The sequence below is a fragment of the Triturus cristatus genome, chromosome 11 (genome assembly GCF_964204655.1).
Source record: "Triturus cristatus chromosome 11, aTriCri1.1, whole genome shotgun sequence".
Lineage (NCBI taxonomy): Eukaryota > Metazoa > Chordata > Amphibia > Caudata > Salamandridae > Triturus > Triturus cristatus.
Genome location: NC_140594.1, coordinates 663,309,296 through 663,330,988, shown reverse-complemented (window position 1 = coordinate 663,330,988; position 21,693 = coordinate 663,309,296). Strand labels below are relative to the sequence as shown.

At 43.1% G+C, this 21,693-nt stretch overlaps 1 protein-coding gene across 2 annotated transcripts in view; it reads left to right on the top strand.

Annotated features, from left to right (window-relative positions):
* RYK (receptor like tyrosine kinase) overlaps positions 1 to 14,291 on the top strand; it is a 734,028-nt gene extending 719,737 nt beyond the window's left edge. For both annotated transcript variants that reach the window (XM_085634236.1, XM_085634235.1), the window contains exons 12-15: positions 355 to 464; positions 977 to 1,136; positions 12,074 to 12,210; positions 13,683 to 14,291. In XM_085634236.1, coding sequence (XP_085490362.1) covers positions 355 to 464; positions 977 to 1,136; positions 12,074 to 12,210; positions 13,683 to 13,794 — 519 coding nt within the window. In that variant the 3' untranslated portion in view covers positions 13,795 to 14,291. The remainder of the gene's footprint in view (positions 1 to 354; positions 465 to 976; positions 1,137 to 12,073; positions 12,211 to 13,682) is intronic.
* The last annotated feature ends 7,402 nt before the right edge of the window (positions 14,292 to 21,693 follow it).

Sequence of the window (21,693 nt, the reverse complement as noted above, 5' to 3'; positions counted from 1 at the left end):
AATTCTCCAGTGAGCTGGTCCAGAATGCTAAACACACTTAAAAGAAGCAATGCTGGAAGGGGGTTGGCACAAGGCATGCGATTGCTGTATTGGGCTAGTTAAAGCAGTGTATTGGTACGTTGATGACGTGAACTCTGGCTACAGACCACTTTAATTGAGATCAGCCAAATATAACAAGGTAGATCCGCTTTCTCAAAGTGCTTGAGGTACCACAAGGGCCTAGGTCCGAAGTAGCACACAATTTTATTCATAGGAACTGATAAACTTTTAATAAATAATACATTTTGTGAGATTGCACGTGATGTATCTTTCTTTGTGCCCAAACGCTCATGTGTTTTGTTTTTGTTTCTTCAGGCAATCTCACAGCAGGACCTTGTACATATGGCTATTCAGGTTGCCTGCGGAATGAGCTACTTGGCCAGAAGAGAAGTTATTCACAAAGATCTAGCAGCCCGAAATTGCGTGTAAGTTCATCTCTTACTGGTAAACAAACATCTGGGTTTCGGGTATGAATGGCAACTAAAATGAAACAACTGAGGCACCTATGCATGGTGCCTATAGCTGGTGGGAGCCGTGCGAGCGCTGTCAGTTCAGTACATAGGCTCGGTTCCTATTTGTGATACCAAACACATCAAGTGCAATATTGCACTGTGCGAATGAGATTGTCCCATGGGTGTTGTATAGTAGGTTTCTTACTTTCTGTTCTATCAGTTCAAGATCTTAACCAGGCAATAGATGTTCATGACAACTCTGCGACACGGTCCGACTGCAGGGACAGAACTTCAAACTCCAGAATGCACATTTCACAATGCGCAACCGTGTTTTTACGAGCTGCTCCTGATGGTGCATTTTGGAGTGTGGTAGCCATAGTGCATCGAGGTGGTGCTTTTGGTCCGATCAAAAGTGTGCCCATGAAGCATTGCTCGTTGTACAAGTTGCAGTACAGTTAACCAGGTCTCTCTTCTCTTCCCTTCAGCATTGACGACGCACTTCAGGTTAAGATAACCGACAATGCGCTGTCCCGGGATTTGTTCCCTATGGATTACCACTGCCTCGGGGACAATGAGAACAGGCCGGTTCGCTGGATGGCTCTGGAGAGCCTCATGAATAACGAATTTTCCAGTGCCAGTGATGTGGTGAGTCTGGCTTTTCCTAATTCTAAGTTTAATAATGCTTATGTTTCAATTTCCGGAATGGGGAGTTTATCTTATGTATTGTTGTGTTCTTCCTGTGGTCCAAGTTACTAACCATGTCTTACTGTACCGGTTACATGGCGGACTCTTCTCAGTTAGCAGTGTGGACCACAAAAACAGCAATGTAGAAGATTGTTAGCTTGAACTACCTGCTAGAGGTGGGCAAGCCCACAAATGAATAGGGAGGGACGAGCCCGGGTCTGGCTTGTCTCTCAGATCCATGTTCACGAGCCGAACCATGAAAACAGTTGTCAATTCATTCATGCAGCAGATTATCTCGGTTCTTAATTTGTTGGGACTTTGTCAATCAAATGGGTTTGCGTGGCATTATTTAAATGTTTAAGTCAAATAAATGTGCCTTTTGTCATGCATTGTATGTATGTGCATTTGGCGTGTCACTTTCAATGTTTGTTATAGTGCTTACCCAGTAAAATATCCTTCTATTTTTCATAAACTACGTTGTTTCGGAATTGAGACCCATTCCATATAGGGAAGCATGCAGAAGTGTGTGTGTGTGTGTGTGTGTGTGTGTGTGTGTGTGTGTGTGTGTGTGTGTGTGTGTGTGTGTGTGTGTGTGTGTGTGTGTGTGTGTGTGTGTGTGTGTGTGTGTGTGTGTGTGTGTGTGTGTGTGTGTGTGTGTGTGTGTGTGTGTGTGTGTGTGTGTGTGTGTGTGTGTGTGTGTGTGTGTGTGTGTGTGTGTGTGTGTGTGTGTGTGTGTGTGTGTGTGTGTGTGTGTGTGTGTGTGTGTGTGTGTGTGTGTGTGTGTGTGTGTGGTCATCGTTTAGAAGAGTTCCAACAGATTCTTCTGCTGTATTTTCGCAGTAGTTCACATTTTTCTACTATTTAATAAGGCATTCTATGTTATTAAAGATATTTTCGAGAAAGTAGTGTTAATAAAGGGTGTACACTTTGAGAAGTAATGAAAAATGTTGGTGTCGCCGTAAGCTAAAATTGTAACGAATTCATGATTTCGCCTTTTTGGCTTCGAGTTGTTTTCGAGTTTGTTTTCTTGTAGACTTATGAAAGAGTAGAGCAGCTGTTACGGGTTCTCCTCTTTCTCCTCCTCATACCTTGCAGACCAGGAGCCCTTGTCCCCTATAGTAGCTATAACGGACACCCTGGCCATGCACTGCTTGTGCCCTCACATAGTACATCGCTCATGACATGTTAAATGACTGCATTGATATCATTATTATTATTATTATTATTATGTGTTCTTATATAGCGCTCAACTTACCCTTGGGCATCTTGGCGCTTGCATTGGGAACCCGTCCTGGTTTTTCCCTGTGAGATAACCCATACTGGGCATCCCCAAGGTGAAAGCCAGGCATCCCGCCGCGGGGGGGCCGTTGTGGAGATTAAGCAAGCTTGTTGCCCAGAGCTGCATAGTGTGAACTTGTGCTTAGAGTGGGCACCGAAGCGAGAATTATAGAGTCCGTGGACAATTGGGCTCCGGACCCTGCCGCGTCGGGAATTGAACCCTGGTCCCGGGTCTGACCTCTGCTTCAGGGTATGCCTCCTCTAACCAGTGAGCTACACTTCTCCACTATTGGCATCTGAAATGAAATCATTTATAATAATACTGTTCATGGCGAGAGCACGAGTTGGTCACTTGAAATAACTATAGCTGGTGAATTTATTTGTTAGTTTAAAACATTGTGTTAACTGGAGTTTTGACGTAATGTCCTTTTAGCCTTTGTTTTTTTCGTGAATTTCTAAGGAATTTTATTTGTAAAGTAAGATATTATTACAATGCCTAGCTATAGCTTCACTTTATGGACCACTCAGGAGTGGGGGGGTGCCTTTGGGCCTCCCACAAGTGCAGCAGGGTCTAGCCTGCAGCCCCCCCATGCATCCAACCCCACACTGCTCACGGCGTTTGGCCATGAACAGTGGGGGGGTTGGCAAGAAGGTTAGGCCCACCCCACACTGCGCACAGAATCTGGCCATGCACAGTGGGGGGTTAGCCAGAAGGTCGTGGAGAAGTGTGGCTCACTGGTTAGAGGAGGCAGACTTGGAAGCAGAGGTCAGCCTGGGACCAGGGTTCAATTCCCGGCTCGGCTGGGTCTTGAGTCCATAAATGTCCATGGACTCGATAATTCTCGCTCCAGTGCATACTTGATTCATGGGTTCACACTCTGTGACTCTGGGCAATAGCTTGCTTAATCTCCACATGGGCCCCTCGCGGCGGGATGCCTGGCTTTCACCTTGCGGATGCCCGGCCGGGTTATCTCACAGGGGAATACCAGGACGGGTTCCCTAAGCAAGCGCTTAGAGACCGCTTGGTGATTTGCGCTATATAAATTCCTGTACATTTACATTTACAACCCCACACTACACAGCGCATTCAGTCATGCACAGAAGGGGTTTGCTTTTGGGCCTGTCTGCGGCCACGCCCCTGAGTGCAGCCAACTCCACGATGCGCATGATCATTGGCCAGTCCCGATGGTCAATCCCCCTCAAAGGGGCCCAAAATCCACATCTACCCACATTGGAAAAAAGGTCCGTTTTCAGTGGGAAAATGTGATGTGTCCATATTCCATTTTGGGCCATTTCCTGTCGCGGGCAGTAGGCCTACCCACACAAGTGAGGTGCCATTTTTATCACAAGTCATGTAGGAACATAGAATAATAGAACATTATTGCCAATTTGATTTTGCTCCATTTGTGCCTTCCCAAATGTTAGTCAGTGTATAAGAAAGAACTACTTTTGAAAAATGCCCTCTGAAATACATGCTAGTATGGGTACCCTCCAATTCAGAGATGTGCAAATAACCACTGCTCCTAACCACCAGATCTGGAGCTCATTGTAGAAATACACAGGTTTCCTTGATACCCATTTTTCAGTCTACATATTTTACCTTATGAATTTCTCTATGCTCAGTGCACAATGTAAAACCATTGTAAGGTGGTCGTAAAAACAGTGTGTATTTCTAAGGGAATAATCCAGAGGGACCTCGCAGGTAATAGGGTAAAAAGCAGAACTGAAAGAGGCCAAAGCAACAGTCTGTTCTCTTAGTGAGGAAAAGAGTGATGGCTGTTTAAGGCCCCGTTTACTACAGAAAGGGCCCACCAACCCTAAGTAGTCTCGAGAATTTGCTTCAAGAAACACATAGTTGAAGTTTAGCTTCAGTTTCCATGACTTTGGATATCAGTGTTTAAAAGAAAAGTGAGACTAGAGAATTAACAAGAGGATTAGCTTTTGGTTTCATCACCAAACTGAGACAATATTTTTTTCCCCGAGACCTTGCTTGCAAAATTGCATATACCTTCACTGATGTAGCACAAGATTGCACTTTTCAACCTATAATTGCAAATGGTGAATCTATGGCACTTTTTAGGAATATGCCTGCACCTCTGCACATGGTCAGCATTTGATGGGCTTTTATATCTATGTAGGTTTTGTGAGGGCTTCTGTTCTCTATCAGGACAACTTCAGCCTTTTGTTTCCATGTTGCAGGTCACTCATAAAGATGTGAATATACTTTGCTACGACATTTACATTTGACCTCTGTGAAGCAATTGCCACTATATCATGCTCTAGCATGTCATCTTTAACACCACAGTGTATCGCCTTTGTTTGAACTTGTTGTCTCTTCTTTGGATTTACTGTATTTGATCATGTAGAAAAGACCATCTTTTTGCATGATGCCCTTTTGTTTATATACTTGATTGACTGACGCTGGGGACTCGAAGGCTGCTAAACATCCCTGATTGCATGTGCACCGACACCTAAAATACTAACTGATTGAGTAACCCAGTTGGCCTGCCTGATGTTTAGGTAAGTCCAAAGTACACAGCTGCGGAATTCGTACCCGTCACCTAAAAGTCAGATGCCAAATGTGGGTTGAATGCAGACTTGCACCAACCACGTGAAGGGCACTAAAAGCATGGCACCTGTCCTACGCATAGAACCTTCACTGGTCGCAGACCATGCTGCAGCAAGTCATTTTTAAAATAAGCTCTTGCAGCATGTTTAAAAGCCTGCTTCTAAAATTAACTAGGTTACATGCAAGCGATATTTTGAGACCCTCAAGTCATTAATGTCTAATGTGTTGAAGTGAGATATGCTAAATATGAGTCCGGTATGCATCTGTCAACCAGGATTCACAAGAGCTATTTAATACACAACTGGTGCAGCCCTTCTATTTTCATGAAGATCTACTCTTATCTATTCCTATAGGTTTTTGGATTAGCTATAAAATACACTTGTGTAGGATTTCTTTATTAAAATTCTACCTCACAGGTTAACATTAACGTTTTGTTAATATGTTGAAAATACGGCTTCTAACATTATTTATCTCAGACATGTGAACCTAGGCAGCATCCAGAGTGGATCTGCCAGTCTGCCAACCCTACATTGATTTCAACATTCCATGGAGGACATTTGAGTGGATCTAGAGAACAAAAAATCCTTTTAGGGCATCTCCCTGAAGGAATATTCCTGGCAGGAAGACTGAGGGAGGTTAATTACAGGAACGCACACTGCTACTTACCTTGGAAATGTAAGAAAGTGGAGACAACAGATTACCACAGAAACGTCAAGCATGAACTTTGATATTTGCATGTTTGTCAAACACAGCACTTGCTTCTGATGATGACTTTCTCTTAGCCAACACTAGACTCCAGACTGTCAACCCAGGACGCAACTTGGACCCAGAACCAGTATTTGTAGATTTTCAAATGCTAAGAAGAGGAATGCTGCTTGTTTTAAAGGGCCAGACCCCTGGAGGGCTGACAGATCTCAACTGGGGAAACAGCATATTGCCATCTTTGGAAGCCCCCTTCATAATGCTTTCTGGAATTGTTTTGCTGTAAAGTTGCAGGAAATTTTATTTGTATTTATTTTTTATTTTACAGAGTTTTATATAGCGGGAACTTGACCCGAATTGGGTATCGGACCACTATACATAGCACAAGTTGCATTACATGAGGACACATTTAATTTTTTTGTTAGGCACGGAGAGATTAAGTGATTTGCCCAGAATCACAGGATGTACAGCGCCATTGCCAAGACTCAAACCCAGTTCCCCAGATTCAAGGTCGACCGCCCTAGCCGTTAGGCCAACCCCTCTCCCAGGAATTGTCTACAAAACAGTTTTGAATTGAATGTGGGGACTGTCCTAAAATAGTCGTAAGTCCCTTTGCTTCACTATAGCTGCCAAGTTTGCAGATTGCTTGAGTGTGATATTTCCATGGTTTCAGTCGCTATTCATGACCAAATGTGTGATACTTAGAGTGACACTTTCTCTTGATTAAAACCAAACAAGAGTGCATGGAAAGTGAAAATGAAAAAATATATACAATTTTGAGCAGCGAGGCCTCCTCCCCACCACTTGCCTCAAATGACTGAGCTGGTTGCCAAGTACTGCAGGAGGGCTCTACGTTATCACGACCACCACTAACACCAATATGAGAAGCTCTGGACTGGCCATTTACCACAGTAGCCTTTCAAATGCTGCTGTCTCTGCACTGTTATCAGGAGGACATTAACTGCTTGCAGCCATAAACTGCTGCTGCTTGCAAAGATAGTGTGCCATTGTCGTGCTGAGCATTCCCACCTACAACAGGTTTCTGCGGCCTCAAGTTCTGGTAGTCAGTCTGTCCTGCTCTTAGGCAGAGCTGAGGAGCTGTCAACATAGGGGTGGTGGCAGTAGCTAAACTGGTGGTCCATGCGTGCTTTCAAATACTGAATTATGCACGCCGGGACTGGACACTGTGCGGACAACGATGCCGTCAACAAACACACCATGTGACCAAAGCAGGATGTGAGAAGTTGATTTCTTCTCTGGTGCCATAGAAGGTTGAGGTGGTGGGTGAACCGGCAGGACTCTAGCAATAGCCCTGGCTGCCAGGTCCAGAATAACATCCTGCCTGACCCTCCCCCACAGAGTGAGCACCACTGTGAAGGGGTCTTGCTGGGAAGAGCAGCAATTCTAAGTCTGCTCAACTGCAAGAAAAAAAAAAGCTGCCATTCGCTTCCTCACTCTGCCTAAGGGTCAATTAGGCAAAGCACCGACCCCGGGATTCACATAATGGCACTGGTGAGTCTGGATTTGTTAATTGTGCATCACCTCAGTGACCACGCTGCAACACCACATGGTACACTCAGTGTCAGATGACTGGCTCGGCTTCATTGAATGTCATCCAGGCTGCACTTATAATAGTTTCTCAGATAACATTGCCATGTGAATGTCTAAAGTAAGTTGAGGCGCCAGTCTATTTAATGGGACAGCAGGCTCTACTCTCGGCAGTACAGGTTAATCACTGCCATTGCACTCGCTGTGTAAGGACAAAGAATGGAAGCGTTGGAGAATTAACTTCGGCTTGGCGCTAGCTGGAGTAAGTAGCCGTGCATGTCTACCACTGCTATCTGTGGCAAGCTATCATAGAAGCTCTCTCTATCGGACTGTGATGTTCAGAAGTGACCGGGTGGAAGCCGCCCAGTACCTTGAAAAGTTTTAGACTGAGAACAATTTTCATCCTCCAGAGAATCAGGGCAAAGATAGTCAGGCAAGATTTTCTTGTTAGTCCAGCTCAGAGTTGTGTTACAAGAATACAAGCTGCCGCCAGACCTTGTAGAGGATGCATCTGGCCTCATGGAACTTTGCTTGCCCAGGTATAACATTTAAAATTCAAAAATGTGTCCAATAGTAGAAGGAGAAAGAGTTGAGGTGACCACAGCAAAGGGAATTTGTTCCACTCACTGTTTTTTTGCTGTTAAAACCCAAGCGATACGAAAGGGGATAATGGACGGAGCGCTTGAGCAAATCAAACACTCACCCCCAGTCAACTGATATGGGTTTAATCCATCATCATTCTTTAGCTCACTCCACCACCCCAGTTTAGACATGGCCATATGCAAATCAGTCTGACCCTGTGCCTCATGGGAACAGTCCAGCCCTAACTGCCAAGCCATGTCTTCCCTGGACCGGAAACAAGCATCCTGGGACCGGTTTCGGGTTCATAACCCTCGTCAGCCAGGCTATCTTGAATCCAGTGGCAAAGTGAGCAATTCCATTATCCCCTTTGGTATCGCGTTGTTCGCCCTTAGTTGGCAGGGTATGCCCAGACGTGGGTCCCTTGCTCACTTTGCCACTGGATTCAAGATAGCCTGGCTGATTAGGGTTATGAACCCGAAACCGGTCCCAGGATGCTTGTTTCCGGTCCAGGGAAGACATGGCTTGGCAGTTCGGGCTGGACTGTTCCCACGAGGCACCGGGTCAGACTGATTTGCATATGGCCATGTCTGAATGGGGTGGTGGAGTGAGCTAAAGAATGATGATGGATTAAACCCAGATCAGTTGACTGGGGGTGAGTGTTTGATTTGCTCAAACGCTCCGTCCATCATCCCCTTTGGTATCGTTAAAACCCAAGGCTTCAGTATGAACTTGAATCAAACATACCTGACCTTGTGAAAATCCTTGCTCAGCCTCCATGTTCTGTCTTGCTTTACTTGAGGATTTTGAACTTCAGAAAAGGTACACACAGTGTTAGCCAGAAGAGGCATCCAAGTTACCTTGTTGTTAAAGCGACCTTCGGATTTCTATTAGAGCCTGCTCTGAGTACTTGGTGTCAAAACTGAGGGGCTGCAGGACTCCTTCAGCATGTCTGGCCCTGTGAAGCCCGGGCCACAAAGCATCCTGCTTTGCCCACTAAGTACTGAAGCAAAATATTTTATTGAGGGGAACCTCTATACTGTAACCGTTCCGTGCTCCATCGCTGTTGGCCCTAAAGGCACCTAGGACCTGATTACACACTACAGGGAAACATTGACTTGTCTTTCTTCCTTGTAGGTAGTTTTTGACATTTACTTTAAAAAAAAATCATAACTATTTAACTCTTTGACTTATGTTTACCAGTCAGATGTTTTGGTTTTTGAACATGTCTTCCTTTTACTAAACTAGTTTGGGAATGTTAGTGTTTACTTTTATGATTTTAATTTTGTGTTAGTGCTGCTTACCTACTGTGTTCACATTTTTCTCCGAGAGAGTCCTGTTTCTTTAGATTGATCATTGAAATCTGTATTTTACATCTTAAGAATTGGGTTACTTCATTTTATGAGAATTTATACCGTGCTACTCCCCTTTGTGGCGTTTTCAGGTAAAAAATACAAACACAGTAAACAAGTAGGAATCCTAAAGCACAAAACATTTCCAGCTATACATTCGCACAATATTATATCTTAAATTAATAGAAGGGATGAATTGCAACATTATTGAATTGGAATAAAATGCAGACATTATATATAGAAACTAAAGAGAACATTTGTCAACTTCAGCAGTGCTAACTATTAATGTTCTCCACACGTCCTTATCAAGAGTTTTGCAACAAGCCGGTTCGCTTCACGTTACTCTTCCTCGTTAATAATCGTTAATCTTAAAAAGCATTTTATGGAATGGAATGTTTCTCTTTTGATACCTATGGTGTTGGGGTCCTTTTCCACGAGCGTTCACACTCTGATTCTCTTGTATCTTTTCCATTACCCTCCAATAGTGCACCGCTTTAGTGTAGGTTCACCACTATGTATGTGCTCTCGATGTTCACAGCCCCACCCTGTTACCTTTGTCTGTCTTCTGGGTGCATGGAACGTTCCTTTTAGTAGGAGGGGTGAGACCTGCTGATGTTCCGTGTGTTGCAAATGTGTTGTCTCCTGATTCATCTATTGCTCTTTCGTCTGATGCCGCATGCACATTTCTCCTACCTGCGACCACTGACATAAGCGGTCTCAGGGGACGAACGATGGTCAGAGCTTCCATATGAATTCCACAGCCAACAAGCCTGACTGCACACCCCCTACGTATTTGTAATTATTTTTTTATGATTGAGGTGCAGTGAATTGATGTTACCATGTATTGGTTGTTTGTGTTGTGTTCTGTCAGTGTTGGTTTGGTCTTGAATTTTTTTTAAATGTTACCCTCCTATTTTGATTTACCAAGATGCAGCTTTTGGTTTCAGTAGGAACCCTTACATGGTCTATTGAGACTTTTATAATCTGTGCTGAAAGATAAAGGTTTGTGAAATCAGTCGATGCAATTGTCACCTGTTAATATATCAAACTTATATGAATATGTAAAATTCCACTGTATAAGTAGAACTCTATGCTAAGGGGCGTGGCTTCAGGAGGGGTGTTAGGGGTGTTACACCCACCTAACAAATGTATTTTATGGAACATAGTTGGGTACAGGTGCTTTCAGTCGGAAATGGTGAAGTGTCCGTCGGATTTCTCAAGTAATTTTAACACACCCAGACCAAAACTGAAGACTTTTAAAACAGAGGGGGAAAGAGTTGGAGAGTTCTCCCCCTCTGTTTTGAAAGCCTTCAAAAATATTGGTGAATTAAAAAAATATTGTGTTTTCTCTCACCTAGTATCTCCAGGAATTCGTATTTTCCTCCCTTTACAGTGCCCCTGAAGCCCCTCTCACGCTCCCTGCTTGTCTATAATGTACTTTAACACTCTATTCAGAGTGATTGTTGGAAAACCTGAAGCTCATTCCCCATTCCCTCATCCCCAATCTCAGTGGCCAAGCTACACCCCTGTCTATACTGGTTAGATCGTAATGCATTCTCCTTGCTTTACTCCTTAAACATTTAAAAGCAGGAGTAAATGGGGCTTGCGGAACTTGGCGATGTTCGTGTGTTGGGCCTCGCTTCTGAAAACTCTGTTTTCTGAAGTTGTTCAGACACTCCGTTTTCCTGACGGTAAATTGTGCATCACAGACCCTTTGGAGTCCGCACTCTTATCTGCTGGAATCGCCGCCCGCTTCTATAAAACAGGTAGTCGGGCAAGTTGAAACACAAACATTGTTTCTTTGCCCAATATCCTCTCGGCCTTGTTCACGCATGCCTTTCTACGAAAACATATGTTTTTATGTTTGTTTTCTGGTAGCTTGAAGGCAGCTTTGATTACAAGCAATGAAACGTATGTTTCCTTTTGGATGAATGCTACAGCCTTTGTATGTCCAGTTGTTAAACCAACGTAGTGCAATAACACACGTTATGTTGCGTCCGTATCACCAGACCAACATTAAGATATTCGGTGAAAAATTCTAATATTCTGCTTGAATATTTCAAGGATTTTTGGGGCTTCATGTGTGTAATTTAAATATATATTTTTCTAAATAACGTTAAAGATACTATGTTGTTCCTCTGTGAAATAGGTCGATCTGCACATTGTTTGCACATACAATTTGACACCCTTTCCTTTTTGTAGTAAGAGATACCGTTATCCACGCTCCTATAACAAAATCCAAGCCTTTTCTTTTGTGGAGCAAACATACTGATTCCAGCTTCAGTTGCTGAAGTGACTTCAGTTGTTTTCAGTTTGACAGAAATAGTCGAATAGTTCCATTTGCGAACCACATCGTTGCACTTAATACATTGCAAGCGTCTTGTTCCCATTTTGTACATCGAGTTCCTTTTGGTTTTTCATGGTGCTTCTACTATTCACCTCTCTGTGAATTCCACTGCCCTTCCTTCTGATTTTGTTATTCACTGGCACTGTTCAACTGCTGTCGTTAAATACTGAAGAGATCCATTTTCATCATGTCCTACTAACCAATTCTAAGGTGACGACTTTTCAGGTCAACATCAAGATTCTATTTTATTTTTCTACAGCAATTTACATTTGTATTTTAACTGCAGGAAAAGTTTACCTGTGAGCGTTTGAAAATCAGTGCATGGCATCTAGTCCACTTCTAGTCGAATGTAAACTTGTACTTGATCTGTAACAAAGCACTGATGCGATTGAGCACAAAATAAACCATTGTGTTGGTCATCTGCAGTGTTTTTGGACCATGCCTTTAGAAAAAGTGCTTAACTGGTCCTCTAATGACGTGAGGCTTAACATAATAGAAAGTATATTTTTGTTTATTCCTTCAGTGGGCGTTTGGGGTCACACTATGGGAGCTGATGACCTTAGGACAGACCCCCTACGTCGACATAGATCCTTTTGAGATGGCTGCATATCTTAAAGATGGCTACAGAATAGCTCAACCAATCAACTGTCCTGATGAACTGTAAGTGATGTTTTTCAGTGTATATTTTGGAGATGTTATTTTGAGGTTTTTGTATTTAGGAAGTTTACAGAACCTCTATATTTTGAATCTTGATTGAATTGTGTTTGGAATGTGTGCGTAAAAACAGATTTTGAATTATGTAGCAAAAATTAGTAATCCATTTATTTGCTCACCAGCCATTCATCGTGAAACATCCAGAGTATTCTTTGGGGTCTGATTTTGACAAGATGTCTTTTTTTTTTTAAACATCCAAATGCATAATTTGTTACATTTTGGAAACAGAGGCACAATGTTGTGTGAAGCATTGCAATTAGAGAAGAGGGGTTACTAAATTGTAAGAGCTATCAGAAGATTATAAAGCAATGTTGGGGTTTAAGAATAAGTTTTGGTTGGTAAGGAAAGAATGTTCACTCAGGGGCACTTAAATTATCAAGATGCATGAGGATGAGTGCTTCCTCATGAATGTAAATGTCCAGTATTTGTAAAGCGCAAACAATTACCCGAGGGTGTCAAGGCGCTGGGGTCTGTCGGGAAGATTAGGCGAGCTATTGCCCAGAGTCACGTGGTGCTGGGCTGATCTGCCACTGGCACTGGTGATCGAACCGTGAGCCCCTGGGTTCCGGAGTCAGTTGCTATGGCTGCTGCACCACACCTCTTACCCTGTTTTCAACTAAAGTGACCAATATTCCACGTATCAGGGGTTGTACACTATTTTCTTAATTGTTTGTCACCCAGCACCTGAGGGTGCCAAATGTGTAAAAGAGAAACCAGCCGTTTGCATGAAGATGTGGTGTTCCATGTTGTCATATCTTGAGGCAGTACGAAACTAACAAGGAGGCTGCCAACACCACCTATCAGTGTGCTGGAGCCATTGCACAAATGTCTGTCTCTTCTCTGAGTCCTGGAAGGATTCATATGGTGTGGAATCTGCAGTTTGAGTATCTATCAAAAAGACATTATCGAAGGTAAGTAACTTTTTTTGTTTTTTCTAGGTGCCCAGTTTGAGAACTTTGTATCCTTATGGGCTACATTTTAAAAAAAATCAGGAGTGAACACAAGGAAACTCCTGAATGTTAACAGATTTCCTGTGGCATCTCCCTAGGCCAAGTGTTTAATTGGGGTGAGAATGGGATGGGACTTAGAGGAGCTACTCTTTTCCCTGGGAATCTCACACGGCAACTTGTTGTGAAGGGCTTTACATGTTATGTCTTTCCTTCACTGATCTTCCTATAACTACCTCTATTCCAAAGCTTTCAGGCATATTCCATTTCTTAAGTGTAGTTTAAATAACTACGCATACATTTTAAGAGGCATTCCTTCATGGGCTAGCAGTTCAGTCCTCAGCTTGTCATGGGTAACCTTTTCTATCAGACCTTGTGAGGAATTTCCTTGAGCTGAACATCTATTTCAGATCTGCAACAAGCTAGCCAGCAATTATTTTTACATTGATTTTGTCTTCTGTGTTCTTGTAGGTTTGCTGTCATGGCCTGCTGTTGGGCATTGGATGCAGAAGAACGACCCAAATTCCAGCAGTTGGTGCAATGCCTCACCGAGTTCCATGCAGCTCTTGGCGCCTATGTTTAAAGCAAATGACAACTCGAAACCTTTCCCAGAGGTTCAGGGACTATTGAGAAACCAAAAGAGAATCGGCATTCAGGGTCCATAAATTCCTCTAGGCTGTCATGACGGACGTTTAATCAGGATTTCATGACAAAGACTACAATGCATGAAAGCTACGCCTTTGGGAATGAAGCCCATCTCCCAAATCACTGTGCCTTTGAATGCTTCATTAGTAAACATTTTTGTAAGATATCATCATAATATTGAGTATTTTGTAGAGGATATTATCACTTTTTCTATTGAAAACAGACATTTTAGTGAGGATTTTGAAAATAATGTAGTCATGTTGGACTAAAACATTATTGGATGAACTTTTGAACACTATTCTTACAAAAACACGCGTTTTATTTTTTAAGTAATGAAGTTTGTACCTTTTATAAATATTTGAACTAGAACGTTTTGTATTAAATCATGAAAACTTTCTTGGATGGAAATTCAAGCAATACAGTCTTCTTATTTAATTGCTTTTGTTGTTTATTTAAAGATATCTTGACACCTGCATAGCCGTCTTTTAGGAAACTGATATTTAAAATGTTGTCTTGTGTTTACATTTTTTTTTACTCTGAATGGACATTGAATATTGAGGTTTCAAATCCAGTATGTTAATTGTAAGCTACATTGTAAAATCACGATATATTGTGTGAATCCTTTTCCCAAAGTCTGTTATGAAGGTTTATGCAAATATCACTGAGTAGCACTGAAGAAAAACCGTTGTCATGTTTTCAACTAAAGTGACCAATATTACAAGTTTTAGTCGTACGGATTTCAAGAATAATCCTACAAAGCAAAATGGGTTTCCCCCTCAAAATAAGTCAGTAAAATTCTCAAAGACCATCATTGACAATCTGCGCGCATCAAGATTTTCAAGAGGTTAATTTCTACATGTGTGGGTCTAAGATTCTTGTTTGTGTAGGGTTCGATATTTTTTCATATGAGAAACCACTGCTATAATCACCATTATATATGCATCATTAACCACACAGGTCTGTTCTATAGATATGTTAGCTTGTATGACCAAGAATGCCCACATACACCTAATATACCATATTATTTGGCAAGATATATATTTATACATTTTAAGATGTTAATGTACTTCAAGTTCTTGTGAAGAATAGGTAAAAAGGAAATGCTCTGGAAATGAAACAATTAGAAGTGTGTTATATGTTTTTTGGACTTTTGCATAAGGTTAATAACGATTCTCAGATGAGTGAGCCTGACCCCTCACGATCGTTCTCGATTTGCCCATGGCACTACGGACCAGAATGGATTAGTTGTCAAGCTCTTCCACTTCCCCTCCATCTTATTGGATGCCAGACCTTCTTAAGCCTTTAAAAGAACAAGTTAATAACATTAGGAAATTCATAAAACCAGAAATTCAACTCTTGGGGAAAAAAAACAATCCTTCAAATGCTGCAATACCAAGTATGTTGTTTATGCCACCCAAAGTACTGCAGCCAGAACGGTGTTTTCAAAGAAACAAGGATACTTGATTACAATCCTCCCCCAAGACACGTCCGTAGTACACCATGCACTGCCTTTGACCTGATGTCTATGACATGCTCTCTATAGGAAAGACCCCAATTACTGCAATACAATAGTTGCTACTTTTTAGGCTGTTAATCTATTCTGCACTTGAACAGAAAGTAGCTTGAAAGAACACCTTCCTTATTTTTAAGCTACACTGGCATCAGACCATGCGTCATATTGACATTCTCTCCTACAGAACTTACCTCACTTTTGCAAAGAAATGCAAAAAGCATTTTGCTTAACCTATTTGCAACCACGTTTTCTGTCAGTCGATAGCTATAACTTAATAGTGACGCCTCAATTCTGAACTGTAATTTAGTCCCACATTTTTAAAAGACCAGCCACTGTCTTTTAATGTTCATGTTAATTACCATTACGTTTTTATTTTTGTTCTAGCAAAGCAAAGGTTCCATTATATATTAAAAAAGAGTAAATGGGTCATGGGAAGTACTTTTTCGATGTATCCTTGATACAAGATTAATAATGTGCCTTTTTAAGAGATTTATATTAGGTTGCTGTCCTCTTATTTGAACTACTACTTACTCTGAAAATCAGTGAGTGGTACAGGATTCCATTAATCGCCTTCCACGCTCTAAATCTCCGGGGTCAAGAGATTAAAGTTATGCACTTGGTATTCTCAATGGTGACCTTTACACTGTTCCTTTGTTTCTCATTGTTTAAGGTTGTACTTGCTTTTTTTTTTTTTTTTTACTGTTCTCCGATTGCGATGGTTATAAATATTTGACTTCATGGAGAATTTAGAAGTGAAAATACAGACAGGGTGCCCTCTCTCAACGGGAATGAGACTGAAAACGAGATTCATCAATAAAAGAGAAAAAGGTCTTCAGAGATTTACGAAACACTACTAGGTTGTCTATAAGAGGTAAGTTAGGTGGTAAGAAGTTCCATTTTAATGGCAGAAGGTACAAAAAGAAGCGGCTGTCGGGATGAGGATGGATAAGGATGAAATTTAGTTTGTCAGTAGATGGATTCTTACTGAGCAAAGGCCTGATTAACAAAGTAAAGACATTTAAACATGAAGCTTTTCAAACTAGCAAGTAGCTCTCATGAGGTACCAAATTATTGCAATTTGGCGTACTCTAAGTGAGATAGTAGCATAGACTGAAATACTACCTTCCAGCAGGAAAGTGGAAGAAGTGAACACATCTTGTGAAGCATTTTCATAAAGTAAGAGCAGACAGGTGCAACATTATTGATCTTACTGGATATAGATAAAGCATGGGCCAGATGAAGTTCAAATTTTACAGAGGACCCTGGTACAGGAGCAGCAGCAAGACTTTTGGTCCACTAGTCTGTCGACCGTGGAGACTGATCAGACAATGGCCAGCAATTCAGTCTTGTCTGCATTGAGCCTTAGTGTATTGGTCCAACTCCTACTATCAGTGCTTAAGCTTAATATTTTAATCCATCAACTTGTCATCTGCATGTCTGTCAATAGGTTTAAATTATTAAGGCATGATATAGAATAGGTTTCCGTGTGAGTCTGTATAGGTAAAAAAAATCATGTGAGTTAACTGTTAGTCTCCAGCTTTTAAGGGCACTTTTGAAAGGGGATAAAGCAGGCTTTTCGAACGAGTAGCTTGCGAGCTACTGGTAGCTCTCCAGCCACCTTTGAGTAGCTCTCCTGTCTTTGGCCCAGTCTATTCAATTCGAAGATTTTGCTTGACATAGTTGATATATTTATACCAAAATTGAAAAGTATGTATGCAAAATGAAAATGTGTTTGAGGCATGTGTGAATGTAGATACACATGCTCTGCATACTTCCGCCATCTAGTGTTGGTTCTGGGTGTGTGCAAGTTGTTTTTCTTTTAAGAAGTCTTTCGAGTCACGAGACAAAGTGACTCCTCCTCTTGGTGATAATGTACATGGGTATCGTCTCCATTAGATTGTTTTCTTTCAGTCATCGGGTACGGACATGATTTATAGCGCTGTAGGTTCAAGACCGTCTCAGGCTTACTTTGGTTCACTGTTCAGTTCGACCCTCGTCTGTATTGTTTAGGCTGCATTTCCATTGTTGTGTGCTTAAAACCAGAAAACGTTTGCCCGTCGATTCGATGTGCTCCGCTCACAGCCTTGGGGCCTACTCTTTATATCACCGGCTTCAACCGAGAATGCACTGCTAATTGAACGGACTCCATTTCACTTCTGCCCCAGGTGCCACACGAAGTACCCGAGAACCGCCCTTCCATCAGATTTGCAACTTATGTCTGTCTCCAGACTATCAGGAAGCGGACTTTGAGGCTTGTCAACCCATTCCGTCAAAAAAGACTTTGTGAGACCGTTGGGCATGTCGCATAGAGATGCAGCACAGGGACATCGAAGAAACGCCCGACCTCTTCAGACAACAATGTGTTGGGGAGGAACAGGAAGAGCTCCATAAGCCCTCTGCAGATGAGGAAGAGGCTTTTTCCATCCAGGACTCCGACCTTGACATCATTCTCCAAATCCAGGATCTTCCTCCGGCCAGCTTACCGTGAGTACCCATGCCGTTTGTTCAATGAGCCAAAAGACACTTGGTTTCGAACAAATGTATGGCTCGCGGGCCACCACTGCCAAAAGGCCATGGTAGGCACTGACCATCTGCTGCGGACTCCCCACTCTCAGACTTGTCACTGAAAGCAAAGGCACTCCCTTCTGCATAGAGCCGGCCAGACTTGTTACCGAGCCGACCATCTGTCTCCTTGGTTCAAGCACTCTGCTGTCAGCTCTGAGCACCTGAGCTCCCAAAAAGAAGTCTGTTTTGGCACCGAAAACCTTGGCATCGACACCCAAGTTGCCTACGGAACCAATCTTCCAAATCATGCAGAAACGACTCGATCTTTAAAAGAAAAAACAGCATATACAGCCACGCACTGTCTGTATTTTAGTTAAGACTGTGCATCCGGCGCCCCAACCATCTAAGCACCGGCTTTCTTTTGAAGAGGTTATAGTATAGTTTTACCAGTGCCTCCAAAAAAAGGACATAGCGGCCAGCCTGCTGCATCTTCCTCTTTCTCCACCACCTCAGCCACTTCCACCACCCTCTTACCGCCACCTCATTCACATGATGACCCAGGAGACATTACACTTCAGGAGTCCCCACAGACTTCCACTGATGATCATTTGTGGGGATGGGGCACAAGATCATTCTTATCCACAGCCCACAGATCCTTGGGTTTATTGTGATATTGATCCCCCTGGGTGATACTGACCCAGATCTCTACCCAGCCAAACCATCACCCCCTTATGATGCTTCATCCTATCGAGACCTCATTGTTAGGGTAGTAGCATATCACCAGGTCCCCTTACACAAAGACCCTATTGAGGACGATTTCTGTTTTGAAACATTGTCAAGAACACACAGATCATGCCAATATCTTCCTATGCTCAAGGGCATGCTGCTCCACTCTGACATGTTTTAGGACCCAGGTAGACCAAGCATTGAAAAAAGGGAAAAGGACACCAAAGTAGCCTAATCAAAGGGGGTTCTCCAAATCTTTGCTTCATGTGGCTCCATTCCACATCCCTCATACAAACAGGGCACCAAAACTACACCCCCCCCCCTGGTGCCTCTACCTCCCCGTATAGGCCGCATCAGACCTCCCTCTCAAGGGGATACTACTGAGTTACATATAGAGGAAACAATTCCAAGGGTCACTGTAAGGGTGCCTCTGCACGCACTGCACCCTCCACTCTCTTCTCATCCCCACCCTGACCATTTAGCACTTGTCGGAGGGGTCAACTACAACATTTCTTCCCTACTTGGAAAACTATAACATCAGATCAGTGGGTGTTGGATATTATCCAACATAGTTATTGTCTGGAGCTCATCACCACACCTCCAAACATTCCACCTCGCAGACACAATCTCTCCATGGAACAGCAAAGCCTGCTCAAATAAGAAGTGCAGGGTCTGTTGTTCAAAGGAGCCACAGAGCCCATCCCTATCCCACAGCAAGGTTCCGGAGTGTATACCCTATACTATCTAATTTCCAAAAAGGACGGATCACTGGCCCATCTTAGACTACAAGCCTCTAAATCATTACATACTGTAAGAACACTTCCATATGGTCCCTCTTCAGGACATGATCCCATTCCTTCAAAAAGACACCTTTAAGTCAGTTCTTGACTTGAAGAACGCATGATTTCACATCCCAATCCTTCTAGCTCATCCCAAATTCCTCAGATTCTTTATAGCTGTAAGGCATTACAAGTTCAAAGTACTATCATTTGGCGACACTACTGCAACCAGTGTGTTCACCAAAGGCCTAGCAGTGGTAGCAGCACATCTGTGCAGACAGAACATTCATGTCTTCCAATATCTGGACGACTGGCTTATCAAAGCCAGTACACTTCTCATGTGTCGGCAACACACTCCAACTACTGTCCATCAACTGGGGGTTACTGTCAACATACAGAAGTCATACCTTCAGCCTTTACAGATTCAGCTGTATTTGGGGGCTTGCTCGACAGATGGTTGGGGTTAGCATACCCAAATGTGGCCAGGATTCTAAATATTCAAACCCTGCTACAACGTTTCTTACTATATGACACCACTGGGTATGGGTTCCCAAGCAGTAAGGCCAAACCACTGCCTTATCTATATACCAAAAAATTGCCAATGCTGCTAAGCTTAATAAAGCTAACTATTTAGGCTCCTCACCTATGAGCAAAACTATAAGTGGGTTGGACTCACGTTGTTGGATTCAATCTTTCATTTTATTTTTGTATTCAATTATTATAAATTTCTTTGGTCATTTATTTACCAAATTTTTACGTTTCACAAAAATCATATACAATACAAATAAACAAATTTTGTACATTGAACAAACAAGAATTGATGGACAGAATGCAGAACAATGTCATACATTCACCCCATTTCAGAGATCTGGGCCTAAATCCATCGTTTTTTTGCTCACCATGCCATTCCAGTTTGAGCCCAGCCATATGCAAATCAGTCTTGACCCTGTGCCTCATGGGAACAGTCCAGCCTGAGCTGCCAAGCCAGGTCCTCCCTGGACTGGAAACAAGCATCCTAGGACCGGTTTCAGGGTTTCACCCCTCTTCAGCCAGGATAGCTTGATTCCAGTGGCATGGAGAGCAAGGGACCCACGTCTGGGCATACCCTTCCCACTCGGGGTGACAAATGCAAAAACAAGAATTGATGGACAGAATGCAGAACAATGTCATACATTCACCCCAGTACAGAGATCTGGGCCTAAATCCATCGTTTTTTTGCTCACCATGCCGTTCCAGTTTGAACCCAGCCATATGCAAATCAGTCTTGACCCTGTGCCTCATGGGAACAGTCCAGCCCGAACTGCCAAGCCAGGTCCTCCCTGGACTGGAAACAAGCATCCGAGGACCGGTTTCGGGTGTTCACCCCTCTTCAGCCAGGATAGCTTGATTCCTGTGGCATGGAGAGCAAGGGACCCACGTCTGGGCATACCCTTCCCACTCGGGGTGACAAATGCAAAAACAAGAATTGATGGACAGAATGCAGAACAATGTCATACATTCACCCCAGTACAGAGATCTGGGCCTAAATCCATCGTTTTTTTGCTCACCATGCCGTTCCAGTTTGAACCCAGCCATATGCAAATCAGTCTTGACCCTGTGCCTCATGGGAACAGTCCAGCCCGAACTGCCAAGCCAGGTCCTCCCTGGACTGGAAACAAGCATCCGAGGACCGGTTTCGGGTGTTCACCCCTCTTCAGCCAGGATAGCTTGATTCCAGTGGCATGGAAAGCAAGGGACCCACGTCTGGGCATACCCTTCCCACTCGGGGGGACAAATGCAAAAACAAGAATTGATGGACAGAATGCAGAGCAATGTCATACATTCACCCCAGTACAGAGATCTGGGCCTAAATCCATCGTATTTTTGCTCACCATGCCGTTCCAGTTTGAACCCAGCCATATGCAAATCAGTCTTGACCCTGTGCCTCATGGGAACAGTCCAGCTAGAACTGCCAAGCCAGGTCCTCCCTGGACTGGAAACAAGCATCCTAGGACCGGTTTCGGGGTTTCACCCCTCTTCAGCCAGGATAGCTTGATTCCAGTGGCATGGAGAGCAAGGGACCCACGTCTGGGCATACCCTTCCCACTCGGGGTGACAAATGCAAAAACAAGAATTGATGGACAGAATGCAGAACAATGTCATACATTCACCCCAGTACAGAGATCTGGGCCTAAATCCATAGTTTTTTTTCTCACCATGCCGTTCCAGTTTGAACCCAGCCATATGCAAATCAGTCTTGACCCTGTGCCTCATGAGAACAGTCCAGCCCGAACTGCCAAACCAGGTCCTCCCTGGACTGGAAACAAGCATCCTA